The 14,558-nt window shown below is 41.4% G+C and overlaps 1 protein-coding gene across 10 annotated transcripts in view; it reads right to left on the bottom strand.

Moving 5' to 3' along the window:
* Positions 1–2,036, bottom strand: part of LOC118229435 (TRAF2 and NCK-interacting protein kinase-like) — a 111,361-nt gene extending 109,325 nt beyond the window's left edge. For all 10 annotated transcript variants that reach the window (XM_035421382.1, XM_035421383.1, XM_035421384.1 and 7 more), the window contains exon 1: positions 1,660–2,036. In XM_035421382.1, the coding sequence (XP_035277273.1) occupies positions 1,660–1,716 (57 nt within the window). In that variant the 5' untranslated portion in view covers positions 1,717–2,036. The remainder of the gene's footprint in view (positions 1–1,659) is intronic.
* Between the last annotated feature and the right edge of the window lie 12,522 nt (positions 2,037–14,558).

Below are 14,558 nucleotides of genomic sequence, written 5' to 3'. Positions count from 1 at the left end.
GAGACTGCTCATTAATATTTTCTAACGTTTCCTGTACTGAGACATACACATGCAAAGAAACCTAATTATATATTTATAATGAAAATGTCTGTACCTCTTAAAACTGTAAAATTGTCTCTGCAATCCCACACGAACGTCTACAAAATACTTGAAGCCGTCCTTTAAATTGTCTGTAAAATTGTTACAGGTTCCTGTTGGGCTGCAAAGCACTGTAATTCTCATTGCCTAAAGAAACACTCCTTACAAGTGACATTCATTCAAAGAAAATGAAGAAAAACACTCTTGCTTTACAGCAAATCAGAAAACCTTGCACCTTTTAAGCTGAAGTATTTTATTTTATTTGATGGAATGAAAATTCAGCCCTCAACCAAATCTTGTTCATAAATCTTGTGTGCTTTTCTATTACACGCATCAACCATTCAACTTTTTAATTGTCATCACATCACAATCCACCCACATCAATGAGAGGTGATAGGTCTAATGCTGCATAACGTCTGTTCTGAATAAGACCAATAAGTTGTCATAGAGCTGCCATGCAGTAATCATCACTCATTGCTGCCAGGACTGAGCACTGCATCTAGCTGCAGATCAGAATCCCATCAAAGACTTGACAGTGAATTGCACAGCTAGTGCATTACGGAGCAGTCTTTTCACACTGTGCAAACAAAAGAACCGCACTTCATAACAGATTGGTACAGTAAGGGCATCGGTGCAGTGGAGAAGCAGAGGGGTTACACAAATCCATAGTATGTGTAAACGTGTGAACAGGACAAAGTGAACATTTCACATTTCAATTAAAAAAGAACACATAAACGTAGACCGAGGATAAACAAAATAAAATAAATATTAAAGTTTGAGTCTTAACAATCGGTTAGTAATACAAAAAATATTTAATTCGGAAAATATCTATTAGAGCTCATTCGTTTGAAAGTATATGTGATGGAATTAGTATAAAATAAATAAATAACTACTACTGCCTGAGTATGACAACAAATGTAGCTAGAAATTCGGCTTTGCTTGCCAGCGCATTGGACGTACTGCGCTGATGCATGGACAGCAACATCACACAATTCCCTCCTTACATTGGGAGAACACCGAACAAAACCATTATAAGCTTCTCGTAATCAGGGTTGGGAAGTGAGGTTTACGGATTAAAAACTGTAGCTTTATCTGACGGCATCGGATTAAATTCAATTCAGCAGTTAAAAAATAACTTAAACGTGCCCCGCAGGTAACCAACACTTACAATACAATTACACAGCTACAGTTTCTACTGACTGATGTTTAATGTTAGTTACAAAGGAACATAAATTTCACACACATAAACATTCCTTTCGTTTCTAGAGTTTGTATTCTTACATGGCTTCTTACAATAAATTCAAAGCTTAGAAAGCAAAAAATATGCACAAAATAATACTTTTTTCTGGATAATTGTGCTGTATTCCATTTTTATTATTAACATGTGAATCGATATATTTAGCCTTTATGCTACGATTTTTGCCATCAGTTCCTCTAGCGCGTGCATCTGAGTCGGAGTGGGTTGCACAAGCTTGGTCAGGTGCACAGCATTCACACATCAGCCCCATTTTCTTTCTCCTCACAGGGAGTCTGGGGGGAAAAAATCACGGACAATTTTGTCGGCTTCTCGTCTCAACTTACCCTCAGTGCAGAGAGATCTATTTCATCCAGACTTCGAGCCGGAGAGTCGCTTGCCATGTTTTAGTATACAAATTGTACACAGTATAAAAGAAATAGCTAGACACAAAAAGATGGACCAGACCAAAATCCCCTTTGGCCACTGGTCTGGATGCCCTCGGTAGTAACAAATCCCACCGAATGGTGTATATGAGGACTGAGAGACAATAAAAGAAAATCCCTCCCGATATCTGACAATCTCAATAAAATGCAACGGCACTGCAACACTAACGGTGTTTCATTGATGTATGTAGGAAGAACATGTTCTGCACCGTACACATACCGCTTGCACTAAGCGTATGCTAGGATGACTTAGGGCATCTCAAGCACACACGCAAACATAACAGATCTGCAAAATAGTGTCAATCAGAGTTTTCTGGGAGTGGTTATGCCGAGGGGCGGGCACATGCCAACAGACACGCCCATAACCCTCGCCCCTGTCTGAACAGAACAGTGGGGCATTGTGGAAATTCCTTAGAACAAACTTAGGCTCGGCATTGTGTGTGATATTAATCTCAGTAAATACATTTGAATGTAGAAAAATGGCATTTAGCTACATGTAGCGTGCACGTAAGCTACAGCGTTAATATTCTCGATTAGTCAGGAAATGGACATCAAAACATTATCGAAGAAAGCATTATTCCAAAGTGAAGCTATTCAAAGATTCCATTGTGTCTTGTAACTTGGGACAGATATCAAACTATTTTTAACCAGGGCATTTATTTGAGATATAGAATAAATTTACAAGGGAGACCTCACCAATAAATAAATGCAAAAATACACTATAGCAGATACCAATCTTACACTATAACGCAAAAAAAATAACGATTGTAAAAAAATAAATACAAAGACACTCCTTCCATTGCTTTATGATTTTTTTCCAATCCATTGACCTCAGGACTTTGAGAAGGTTACTGGCTCATTAGTAACTGGTCCAACCGCTAAAGATTCATGATACTTGTCGATTGAAGAAGGTGGAAGATTTATAGTTGCATTGGAAAAATAATTCACATTAGATTTTTTTTTTTTTAATCACCTTTAATTAATTATAAGTTGGCAGTTGCCACAACCTGTCATTCATTTTGATCACTGAGACTGTGGGAATGGCTGATTTACAATTATTTTGTGACTTCAAAAACTGTATGGGATTATTTCTATGCTCAGGTGTGGTTTTAAACAAAATTCTGACTTTGACATCTGAAAGCGAGACATGCTTTTATTTGGATAAAATAAAATGGTCCTACTTTTTATGAATTCATGCACATTTTAAAGACACTCTTTATCACCAATTGTGGCTTATGAGACGCCATTACACGACATTCTGTGACAGAGCACAGCACAGCAGAGGACAGAGTGTGCTGCTACAAACACCCAGAAACCATTTTTATCAGAAACATAATCCCATCCCAGTCAGGATTCCGTCTGGAGTGCCATGAGTACGAGATGCATAAATCTGCTGGGAACTAATGTTTCATCTCATGTCACCCAAGAGCCTATTTATACAAGGATTTCAGGAGCTTAATTACAAGCCAGCTTTTTCATTTAACAGCCTTTCAAGTCTTCTGACCAGGTTACCGAATTACCTGCCTCTTCTTCAGTTACCAACATATAGAAAAAAAGACCATTTAGACAGCTGCTTCTAGGTCCAAGGTGAGCCCTGGTTCATCAAGCAGGATGCAAATTGTGGCTAGTTGTTTCCCAAGGTTTTCCCATCAAATGTCTTGTCCTGTCATGAAATTATTTGAATCAATGTACCTGATCTGATTTTAAAAATAAGACAACTGCAAAGTACAAGCCACTGTATTGTAGATGACCTTTAAAAAGAATCAACCCAAAGCTGGTGTGCTCACACCTCAGTAGTGTAACCATGCCTCAGCAGTCAGCACAGTTCCTCTCTTCCTTGTCAGACCCTCCTTAAGCTGCCCATTGTGGAAATGTGTAATGATAGATGCCCTCTGATTCATATTCATTGTCATTACGAGTCGACACAGGCAGACTGCCACTGCTTAGCGCTAAGTGTGAATCACTTTTCAACCCTTCTTCAGAAGAGGAAAAGAGTGTAAGGCTTAATAACTGCTCCCACGAGAGGTGGCTTTGACAGGAACAGCCAGTGGAGTCATGTGGTCATTTAGTCTCTCTCTCTCTCTCTCTCTCTCTCTCTCTCTCTCTCTCTCTCTCTCTCTCTCTCTCTCTCTCTCTCTCTCTCTCTCTCTCTCTCTCTCCTCTCTCTCTCTCTCTCTCTCTCTCTCTCTCTCTCTCTCTCTCTCTCTCTCTCTCTCTCTCTCTCTCTCTCTCTCTCTCTCTCTCTCTCTTTCTCTCCCCCCCCCCTCCCTGCCCCACAGAAATAGATTTCACACACACACACACACACACACACCCTATATGTAATTCGTTCTCACAGTGCCAGCATGATTTATTCCAGGTAAATCCCGAAGCACCACGCTGGCACTGAAGGGAAGGGGTTGTTCACATAAGGTCAGAGACAGCGCTTTATTGAACCATGATTAGGCTGGGCTTTATTGAGCCTTAAGTTAGCCTCAGCCATTTATATCAGCAATCACTTTTGATCGCTCTGCTCAAATTAAAAAGTACCATATAGCGGCAGAACAGAAACTGGTGTATGTATAGAAACAGTAAAATAAATGTATTGGGGCCTCAGGGGTCATATATCTAATCAACGCCCTAATGAAGTTGATGGTGGTGATGAACAGAAAAGTATTTATTGTGTCCATCATGAACTGTGCGGCTTATGATATAAGCTATAAGATACACAATGTGCTACTAGATTGACCACTCCCTAATTCATAAAGTGGATTGAATTCATAAAGTCCCCTCTGCAATGTGTGAGTGCATGAGGTCTGACTCGGGCACTATAAATCTTTCCTCTTAATTTGTATTCCAGAGAGGAACACATGCCATGATTACCCCATGGTTAGGTGAACATAGAATATCCTGTCAGCATTTTCACCCCACTCTCCTCCTCCAGTTCTTGTGGCTATTTCTGCAAAATATTTGGAAATAAATACGATGTCATATATTGGATGATGAATTTGGTGAACGGTGAATTTTACCAGAGTATGATTTTTTCAATGATCGTATTACAAACAGAACTTAGTTCTAATTACCAACGTGTAATGGTGAGAAGAATTAGCTGAATTTTGATCTCAAGTTCAAAATTCATCTCATGGTCAAAATTCATCTTCATTTTAAGACAGAAAAACTACCTCAAGCTCATGGCGTTAGGTAATGGTGCATTATTACACATTCCTTTCATTGTCCAATTGTCAATCCGAGGAGCAGCAATGCAAAAACATTTGTTCTGTAAGACCCCCTTTAATCTCTTCCTCTCTTTTTGTTCAGACTAGACGCTTTGTTTTTTCTGTGCATGTCTGGCAGCTTTCCACCAGTTCTCTGCACCTGTCCCGTTGCAGGGGAACAGATGACGACCCTTGTTCGCACCATGACGAGGTGAAGCAGCAAGGGAGCTGCATGCTCGGTTAGTGTTATGTAATTCCAAGGGAAGCAATCATCCGAAAGAGTTAAAACAATAGAAAAAGTAATCTTCTAGCAAAACTGACCAAGTGCCATCTAGTGGTGAAGGGTCAAGTAGCAACCAAAGAACTGACTTGGCGAATTAGAGATTCAATATCAGAATGAGGCAGTTTTGAGGTAATGTGAGGTCAGGTTCTTATCAACTGTGCCATTTAGTTACACTCAGGATAGTGTTTTCAGGGAAACTGATATTAAAACCCAGAGTGCTCATTCAAATAAAATTAATTGAGAGCTGAGGGCTCAGAGCTCAAACACTAGAATGCATGAGATTTTAGGAATTGTGACGGACATTCACAAGAAAAAGCACATCCATGTTGAGTGTGCTCCTGTGTGTGCGTGTGTTTGTGAGTGTGTGTGTGTGTGTGTGTGTTTGTGTGTGTGTGCGCACACGTACATGGGTGTGTGTGCGCATGGTCTTCAGCCCTACACTTTGGCCTTATACTATACATTGTTGTTCAAGCAGGACAGAATTTTGTTGCAGTAAGCTTCACTCAGACCTCAAAATGTACAAATGGTCCAGCAGAGTCAGCACACTACCAACAGCTGTGACAGCTGGGATGTTCATAGCACAGAGGCTGAGTGTGGGTTGCCAGTGTGAGCATAAACACCCAGGGGTTGTTTGACGTATGGATGATATGTAAATATATTGACGTCAGCAAATCAGTGTAGGCAACAGCAAGGATGTCATCACAACATGTGGGTCAGATGACCTCTGATTACCTTCTGTGGTACAACAGAGGCCCCAACAAAAACTTCAAAGGTATGAGAGGGTTCAGGGTACAGAATCTGAAGAGGAAGAGATCCTTATCTTGTCTATAAAGGCAGATGAATAAAGGCACTCCTGTTGAGGGACTCCTGTTTCCTGCTACGGTAAATATTTTTAAAAGGTTTTTTAAAAGTTCATGAATACCATTTATTTTTAGAAACAACCAATATAATAGTGGCAACCAATTTTTAAGCCTGTTATTCTCCTCTCTTCTCAATTTGGACTGTCAAAAAATGAAATTCGTAGGCACATCAAATGGCTCCTGTGAATTTGGACAAGCCTATCCTCTCTTCCAAATCACTTCCTTTCCCTACACCGTCCACAAGCTGAGATGTGCCATCACAGCAGCAGTCCATTTCACCAGAGAAGTTGTCCTTGTGCAATGCCAAGAAATATGCCAACTAAAAACGTGCTTCTCTGGGCTACAGGCCACAGTTGATACTGGCATGGACAAGGGTCGATACCAGACCGTTGGACGCACCATATATTGGCTTGAACTTGGACTTGGATTATTTTAACAACTAGTTCATACTTCAGGCTACAGTCTGCACAGTGACTCTGTCAATTTGCTCTGATGGACCCCCATTACCTGGGTATTACCACTTGGCTTATCTTCAGCTATTCACACCGGGCGGGCCAGAGAAGGATAGGCCTCCTCTCTTATATACAGGTTTCTCTCAAGATTTTGTAAAACTGAGAAGTTCGCTCTTCCCACAGTGGAGTTTTTTTTTACCTCACTCGCTGGATTTTCAGGTGTCATTGGTTGGGTGTTCAGGCTCAGAATTTTTCCTATTTCCTGTTTCTGTAAATTGTCTTTGTAACAGTAAAAACCATGATACAAATTAAATGGAATTGAATTGAATTGAATTGAAAAGGTTGCAGGACGAAAACAGCAGTACTCTTTTTACCTTTGTCAGAACACATGGCTTTCCATGGAAGTTGATATTAAAGTTCAGAAGTGCTGTGCTCATCCATAATTATATAGTGCTGTTGCTATTCTAATGGGAAGAACAACACTGGCATTCAGGTTTTAAATTTTTTTACCGTCACAGATATGTGCCTTTCTGATTTGAGGAATCAGAATTTACAAGGAAGTTCACACACCTGAGTACACAGCCCTCAGGGAAGGGTAGATTCTCTCATTTGTGAGAAAGACAAAGAACCTCCATGCTCGGCAATTCCAGGGAAGTAACGCGACAAGTCGCGGTTCAGCTGGCAATTCCAGCGACTTTTGGCTGCCAATCCTTTCGCACTCACAAGCAATCACATCCGACTTATTAAAAATGCATGTGAGAGAAAAAACAGTTAGAGCATCTTTATGTGATTCATCTATTCTGTACCAGTAAATGTCGCCTGAGCCTGGGGTTTAATAGTGTAGGGCTTGGGTGAGATGTAGTTTGTGCTACAGTACCTAATGGTTTCAGCAATGCCTCTCTTCTATAATGCATGCATCACAGGGGCATAAAGTATTCTGTGAGCCAGAAGGGACTGAATACACTCAAAGAAATGGGACTTGAGAGATGAATCAACAGGGAACAGGGTGGAGACAAATAGCACTTGTGGTGGCAACAAGAATGCCTTTCAGTATGGGAATGACCATTAGAATAAATCACACACACACACACACACACACACACACACACACACAAACTGAGACCTCTGCACCTCTACATATGAATATGCATATACAATGCACAGTTTTATGGGAACAAAATTAAGATTTGTTTTGATTGTGTCTGGATGGGAGTTTCCCTTTCGTATCCCATAATGAGTGTAAACAGTCCTATGAGTGACAGACTAAACAGCTGTCCCAGTCTTCACCCACTATCTAATGTTATTCTCTCTCTCTCTCTCTCTCTCTCTCTCTCCCTCCCTCTCTCCCTGCACCACAGAAATAGATTTCAAAGTGCTGCATTCCTTTATTTATTGATTCATTTTGGACGGAGCCTTTGCCAGACATGCTATCTGGAGAGCTCTGTGAATGTGTTCGCTTGCACTCATCTTGTCAGCAGAGCCTGTATGCCCTCTAGCCTCTTCCCACGGATTTCACTAAGGCTAAGGCAAAAGTAACCCAACCGTCCCATGCAATGAAAACATCCACCTAATAACTACTGGGAGACAGTTTTTTTATTTAGAAAACTATGGATTCATCTCTGCCTTATTTTAATCACCCAAGATTAATTTGTTACATTCTACTATGCAGTCAGGTCACGAATTCCACAGCACAGCAACACGGCACGCAATTCCCAGCTAATGCCCTGGGGTCATTTTCATGAAGGCCAGCCACTGTACATAGCATGCAGTATGAATGCATTTATTCTTCTCAGACAGGCTTGTCCCCGCCCCCTGCTCGTCGTTCAGTGTATTCGAGAGTGACAGTGAAGAATGGCTGCAGAACAGACCCCGGGGTGCTGTGTGCATCCCCGCTGGACACATGGAGACCAGCCAGCAGACACCAAGGTCCCTGCCTGAGTCAGCCTCAGCAGCGATAGGGGAGATTCATCTAAAAACCAACCAAAGGACAAATGACTCATGGGAAATGCGGTTTCAGTTTCAACACAAATCTGTCGCAGGTCTTTTGTGAATTAAAATTTTTTTGGCAATAGACTCGGGTGTCCGATTCATGCCACGTTCCAAGGTTTGGTATGAAATTAACACCACTCTTACCGCAAATGAAAAATGTATTTTTGTGCCACCCATACATTTCTCCGCAATGTCGGCTCCATTAGCACCGTGTGACCTAAAATGTGCTTCCAGACGATCTTCCATTTCCCGTGAGCTGAATCTGGCTGGGATTGTTCAAAAAAAAAAAAAAAAAAGGCTGCCATCTCGGCAGGTCTTGTGCTCTCCAGAGGGTTGACGTTTGCACAATGTGAGTACAAAACACAACATTCCCGGCAGCCGTGAAGCATGAAATGGTGTCAGTTGTTTTGGGACTCAGGGTAGCAGTGATCGGTTTTGGTGCCGAGCAATTAAAGCCCCACACAGACTTGTAGAGATGTAGTATGCTGATTTCTCTGCAAAATAAAAATGCATCCCTCAACTAAAAGTTTGTACTTGTCATAATGAATTTCACACAGACTATACTCTCATATTTTTAAATGTGGGGTCATAATATCTTTCTAAAACCCATAATTAATTCCCTTATTTCCCCTCTGACTTTGCCAGCTCTCTGGCAACGGGAAATACAGTAATTAGAAGCATAGGCACATCTTAGTGCTGAAAATGACTGAACTCCATAGATATTTAGTGCTGTGTTGTCACTCGCACTGTACTGCGCTGAAAGAAAGCCGAAGGTAGTGTGGCTCACTTCTCTCTGACTCACGATTTGAATGCACTGTATCGCCACAGAATGGGCTGAATGATGGCAGGCCTCCGCAGAAACAAAAAAAAAGAACACTTCCCTTTTTTTTCTTTTGCCACAGCCCTCCCTTACAGAGGCTATAAAAAGCCTTATCCAAAAAAAGAGGGGTTTGTCATGCAGATTACCCATTCACTGGGAAACCGTCCTAAAAGTGCCGAACTATTTCACCGCAACAATGCCAGTTCCTACCGATTGTCTGACACCGGCGACTCGAGGAGCGTGACGGAAATGTAAGGAGGCGGCCATGCTGTTTCCATGGCAGTTTTTTTCCCCCCCTCTGTCGCTCTGTGAAGTGAGAGCCTGATTAGCCGTGACCCTCTCTGACATCACAGCGAAAGGTCACAATGCTCATTCATTCATGTGACCACTCAGCTCGAGGAGGCTTTCAGGAGAAATTTCCAAAGGAGGCACTAAGAATCTAGAAACTCTGATGCCTCCACCTTTGGTGTGCATTTTCCTGGGTAAAAAGCATGTACGTTGCTGAGAAGGAAGCACAAGAGCACACCCGTAAATACTCACTCCAGACAGCATGCTGAAAGCAGAAAAGACCGTCTGTCTCACTTCATCTTGGAAATCCTTCCCCTCTATTCCTCCTTAATCGTTGTGCTGAAAAAAAAAACATAGAAAACACTGGTTTTGTATTTTTTTCCAGAGCAGATCCAACAACTCAAAGAGAGCTATAACCACACAGCATCAACATCATTTGAGTTATAGGAATTAACTAAAATGATTTTTTTTTTTCAAATAAGCCTGCAGATCTATAGATCAGTTACACCACAGTGCAGGAAGACACTCCTGTACAGTGTATCAGTCGGATACACTGATGTGATGGCCATGATGTGATGACCCTAACTGTCCGGGGGGGGGGGGGGGGGTGGTAACTTGGTTGCCCAGGTATCCTCGTACACAGCACCTATGACCCCCCCGCCCTCCGTACTCCGCACACATCCCCAGAACCCCATTTGAACCCATCGTCACCGTGGAAACCTCGCACATCTGCTCCCGAGAAACAAGGGTAATTGGGGAGGCAGCGCATCATGTTGTTCTCTCTTGTCGGATCAACAGAGTCACTGAAAGAAAGGAGACTTCCGGGAGGGGAGTTCACATTAATCGGCCCTCTTCCACCCAGCTAATACACACCACTTATCAACATGCTTAAATGACTTTGGTCAGATTGATTTATATTTCAGTGTGATGGTTTCAGTTCTCATACATACACATGCACTCTTCACCCAATGAAATTAACACTGTAAGCATGCTGTGCATGTGTGCGATTAGACTAATGTGCAAAGTCATGTGGAAACATATGGAAAAGAGTCCCCCCCAAATATGTTAATGCATGCTTGATTAATTTATGGAATTTGCTTTCATGCGCAGAGGAATGGTTCATTAGATAATGAAACGTGGTAAATACGCAGCATTCACAATCAGTTAGGTGGAGGGTTAATTGTTATACGACTTATACCAATACAAACATGCATCCGTAACATATGGTTAAAAATTGTCTGCATTCCCCTTTCATCAAGTCACTGTAGTTCCTGTGGGACCATCACTGAGGTCCAAGATTCTTTAGAAAAGGGAGGATTGTCCCAAGAGATCTGAAGCATTTCACAGAGGAGAACAGGGGGTCACAGGTTAAGTTCAAGCATTCCAGCCACTTGGTGGGACTTGTCTAAGCCCAGATGTTGGATGTTGAGCTTGGCACCCCCTTGTGGCGCCCTCTGGAAGCTTGAAAATGTAATGGAGGAGGAAGATCCTCTTTGAGTTAATCTCCACTGAATTGCCCTTATACAGTTTGACTCACTTCCCATTGTTTGATAATCCACTTTGGCCAAGCAGCCTGCATTTACCCTTGTAGTTCCTGGCAGTCATTCACTAGTGTATCATTCACAACACAACTCACCACCCATGTAAAAAAGAGTAGACTAAGCCTACTTGATATAAACTTTAATTAAACTTCAAGTATTCTTAAGTATAAAATAGTATACTTCAGCATACTACAGCTAATTTAACTTCGCAGGCAACACACAAAGCCAAACAAATCTCTGCTGTGCTACGTTACATTTGTAATGTGTTCATTATGGAACGGGAGATTGCCTGTATTTACAGATTCACAATCGGATTGCGACAGGTCATGATTCAGTCATGTTTACAACAAGTTTTACACAGATGAGTGGAAAAGTAATTGGCCTGAAAAAACTTATTTATATAGCAACATTCCCCCATGGCATAAGATGCGGGAAAACGTTAACACTGGAAAAGTTCCCAATTTGGGTAGAGCCCAGGTGCAAGTGCGCCCCCTTCTGGCACTTGTATATGGAGCTAAATGGTAAATGGTAGAGCAGGGCTTCATTCCTGGGGGACCCCTGTACATGCTGGTTTCCATTCTAACCACAACAGTAACACCTGAATTGTAACAAGCATTTAATTGCTCTGACTAACAATTAGAAATGTTTAATGTCTATTGTGGGATGGTTTCATCTCTTACATTACATTACATTACATTCATTTGGCAGACGCTTTTATCCAAAGCGACGTACAAAAAAAGTGCATTTCATGGTCGTAGACAACTGCTAAACACGGGTTCAGTAAGGTACAATACTTATTTTGTACAGCTATTTCTAGCCGAGAACAGTGAACACTATTCTGGCCTAACATCTGCATAGCCAACTAGGCAGAAGAATAAGCTACAGTATTAGGACAAATACAAAGCCTCTTAAAGCCACATTATGTCAATGACTAGGGTGGACACCTGATCACTGAAACTGAACGGTTTGTGGAAATTAAGATTTCAAAGACAAGGCAAATGGCAATGAGCCAAGCCTGCACTGCATTCATACATTTACAAAAAAAGAAGAAAGGTGGCTGTAACAAGAAGCATACACCGGCACCCCAGAGCCAAGTGAGAAGAACAGCTAAAATACATGAAATAAGCATTTATCCAAGCCATTGCATTAATATATATGGATGATACATACATGTACACACAGACACATACATAAAATAAATACTGACCCACAGCAAAGTATGCAAATTATTTTAGTGACTGGGCATCAATTGATTCCGGTGTATTAGATGGCATCATCAGAAGGCAAATTTCACTGCAAGTGATGGGCAGAGGAGGAAAGGTCAGGGGTCAGAAAGTAAAGTAAAAGTCCTGCCATGTGTTTCTCTACCCAGGATCTCATCCAGCTGATTTCACTAACTAGTTGTACCTCCTGGCTGAAGAACTGTGGCAATTATCAAATACAAGTAATAGGAACAAAGTACAGGGGAGAACTTACTTTCCGAACATGGATTTTCCACCTCTGGTGATGGGAGATGAGGGATCCATTATGCAAGGAATAACTACATTCTTTCAATCACTGAGCTGTTAAAACTAACCAAATGACTTGACCATTGGGGTGATAACACATAGAGGAAATCCCATTTCCCCTTCACTAGCCTCCAGAACCATATGTAAGGCCTGTGTGACTATAGCACAATTAGGGTTAGGAATCTGTGCTTATAGTAGTCAACTGCCATGTGGTATGATTTACTGAACAAGGCAGGTCTGATGCCAGTTAGAGCCTTAGATGATGGAAACTAAAATCTGGACCTTGAATCCAAACCCATCCCTGGTTTTCTTTTCCCCCAGGTAATTAACTGAACAATCAGTGCTACCGATTGGCCAGACCGCATTCACACCTGACTCCCAGGTAAAGGGAGGGTGGAAAACCAGCAGTGCTTGGATCCTGAGGGCTGTGATTTGAGTAACGGGGATCTGGACTATCCGCAGCTCTAGTGTGGTTTGCTTTCCATGTTAAATGCACTTCTTGGGAGTTTCTGAGGCTAAAAGCAGCTGCCGAATGAATAAGTGTAAATTGCAGAAAAGCACACACACTCTATGGTGGCAATATAGAGACCCAGGCGGATAATGAATAATTAGCATTGATGCAGTGAGAAGTTTCTATGTTTAGATAGAGAGGGCACAAGTTCTCAGGAAAGTGGGACAGCGTGAATGGTGCCGATCTGAATCGAGCACTAATGTTCCCGTTCGGAGATGGATGAGGCTAATTCCGAAAGTGTGTCAGCCAGTTCAGAACCGGAGACGCCAGCCCAGCCCCATCCCTCTGACACTCTCCGATGAGTCCTCCAAATTATGCCATTCAGTCACATTATGCATTTAAATAAATTACACATGACAGGGAGGAAGGCGATAAGATTTGTTTACCCTAATGACGAGAAACAAAAACAGATTATATAACGTAATGTTTGAATGTACTTGAATAATAAACTTGCACCATATTAAATGATTAGAAACAAAGTACAACAGCAAGCGGTTACTAACGAGATTATGTAAATTAAACAAAACTCCTTTATCTCCCTCATTTATAACAGGTTGCTCACTACCACACAAAGTGATGATGTGTTTAATAAATAGCACAGCACTCATCCTCCTCTGTATTTATTTCACCATCGACAAATTTCTGCCAAAATGACAGCCTTTGAAGAGAAAGTTATTCTCTGATTATGCACAGTAATTGCTCTCAGATGTTTGTTTGACTGCTGATGTGAAGATGTATGAGTGATTTGCATATCTATATAAACAGGCATACATTTCTGATGGCTGTAATTGAGACCATTAAAGATATAAAGCTATTAGGGGTTACAGAGATAATCTATCAGACCAGACAGCCCCATTAATTTCTGTATTTATTGTGCAATATTTTGTTCCAAGAAGATTTTGAGCATGATTTCTATTCATTATCATGTATGGTCTGTAGGGAAGGGCATACAAAGCATGGCTGACTTTTCGCATAAATAATAAAGACTTTTCATTTCCCTAAAGTCGACCACAACTAATGTGACATTAGGTGAAAGATAGTCTTGAAAAAGCCAACCGCTGTGAGATTCAATCTGTGGCAACAGAGTCAAGTCTGAATAAGAACAGCAGCCGCCTCACCTCCACTCTCAATTAACCTCTTCTACCTTCTGTGTGACCCATTTCTTCATAAAACCTGAACACTCTGGACCAATGGTGTTTTACCATTTCCTGTGCTCAGGACAACAGCGGTTAACACTCAGTAGCTGGCATAACAAAGCTACATCAATTTAAATAAGAATGGTCTTCCAGTAAAAGCACACAAAAGGATGTGCAGGTTCTGCCTTTCATCAAACAATTTTACATTGCTCACAAGC

The sequence above is a fragment of the Anguilla anguilla genome, chromosome 6 (genome assembly GCF_013347855.1).
Source record: "Anguilla anguilla isolate fAngAng1 chromosome 6, fAngAng1.pri, whole genome shotgun sequence".
Taxonomy (NCBI): Eukaryota; Metazoa; Chordata; class Actinopteri; order Anguilliformes; family Anguillidae; genus Anguilla; species Anguilla anguilla.
Note: the sequence above shows the minus strand (reverse complement) of the source record. Positions and strands in the feature narration are given on the sequence as shown.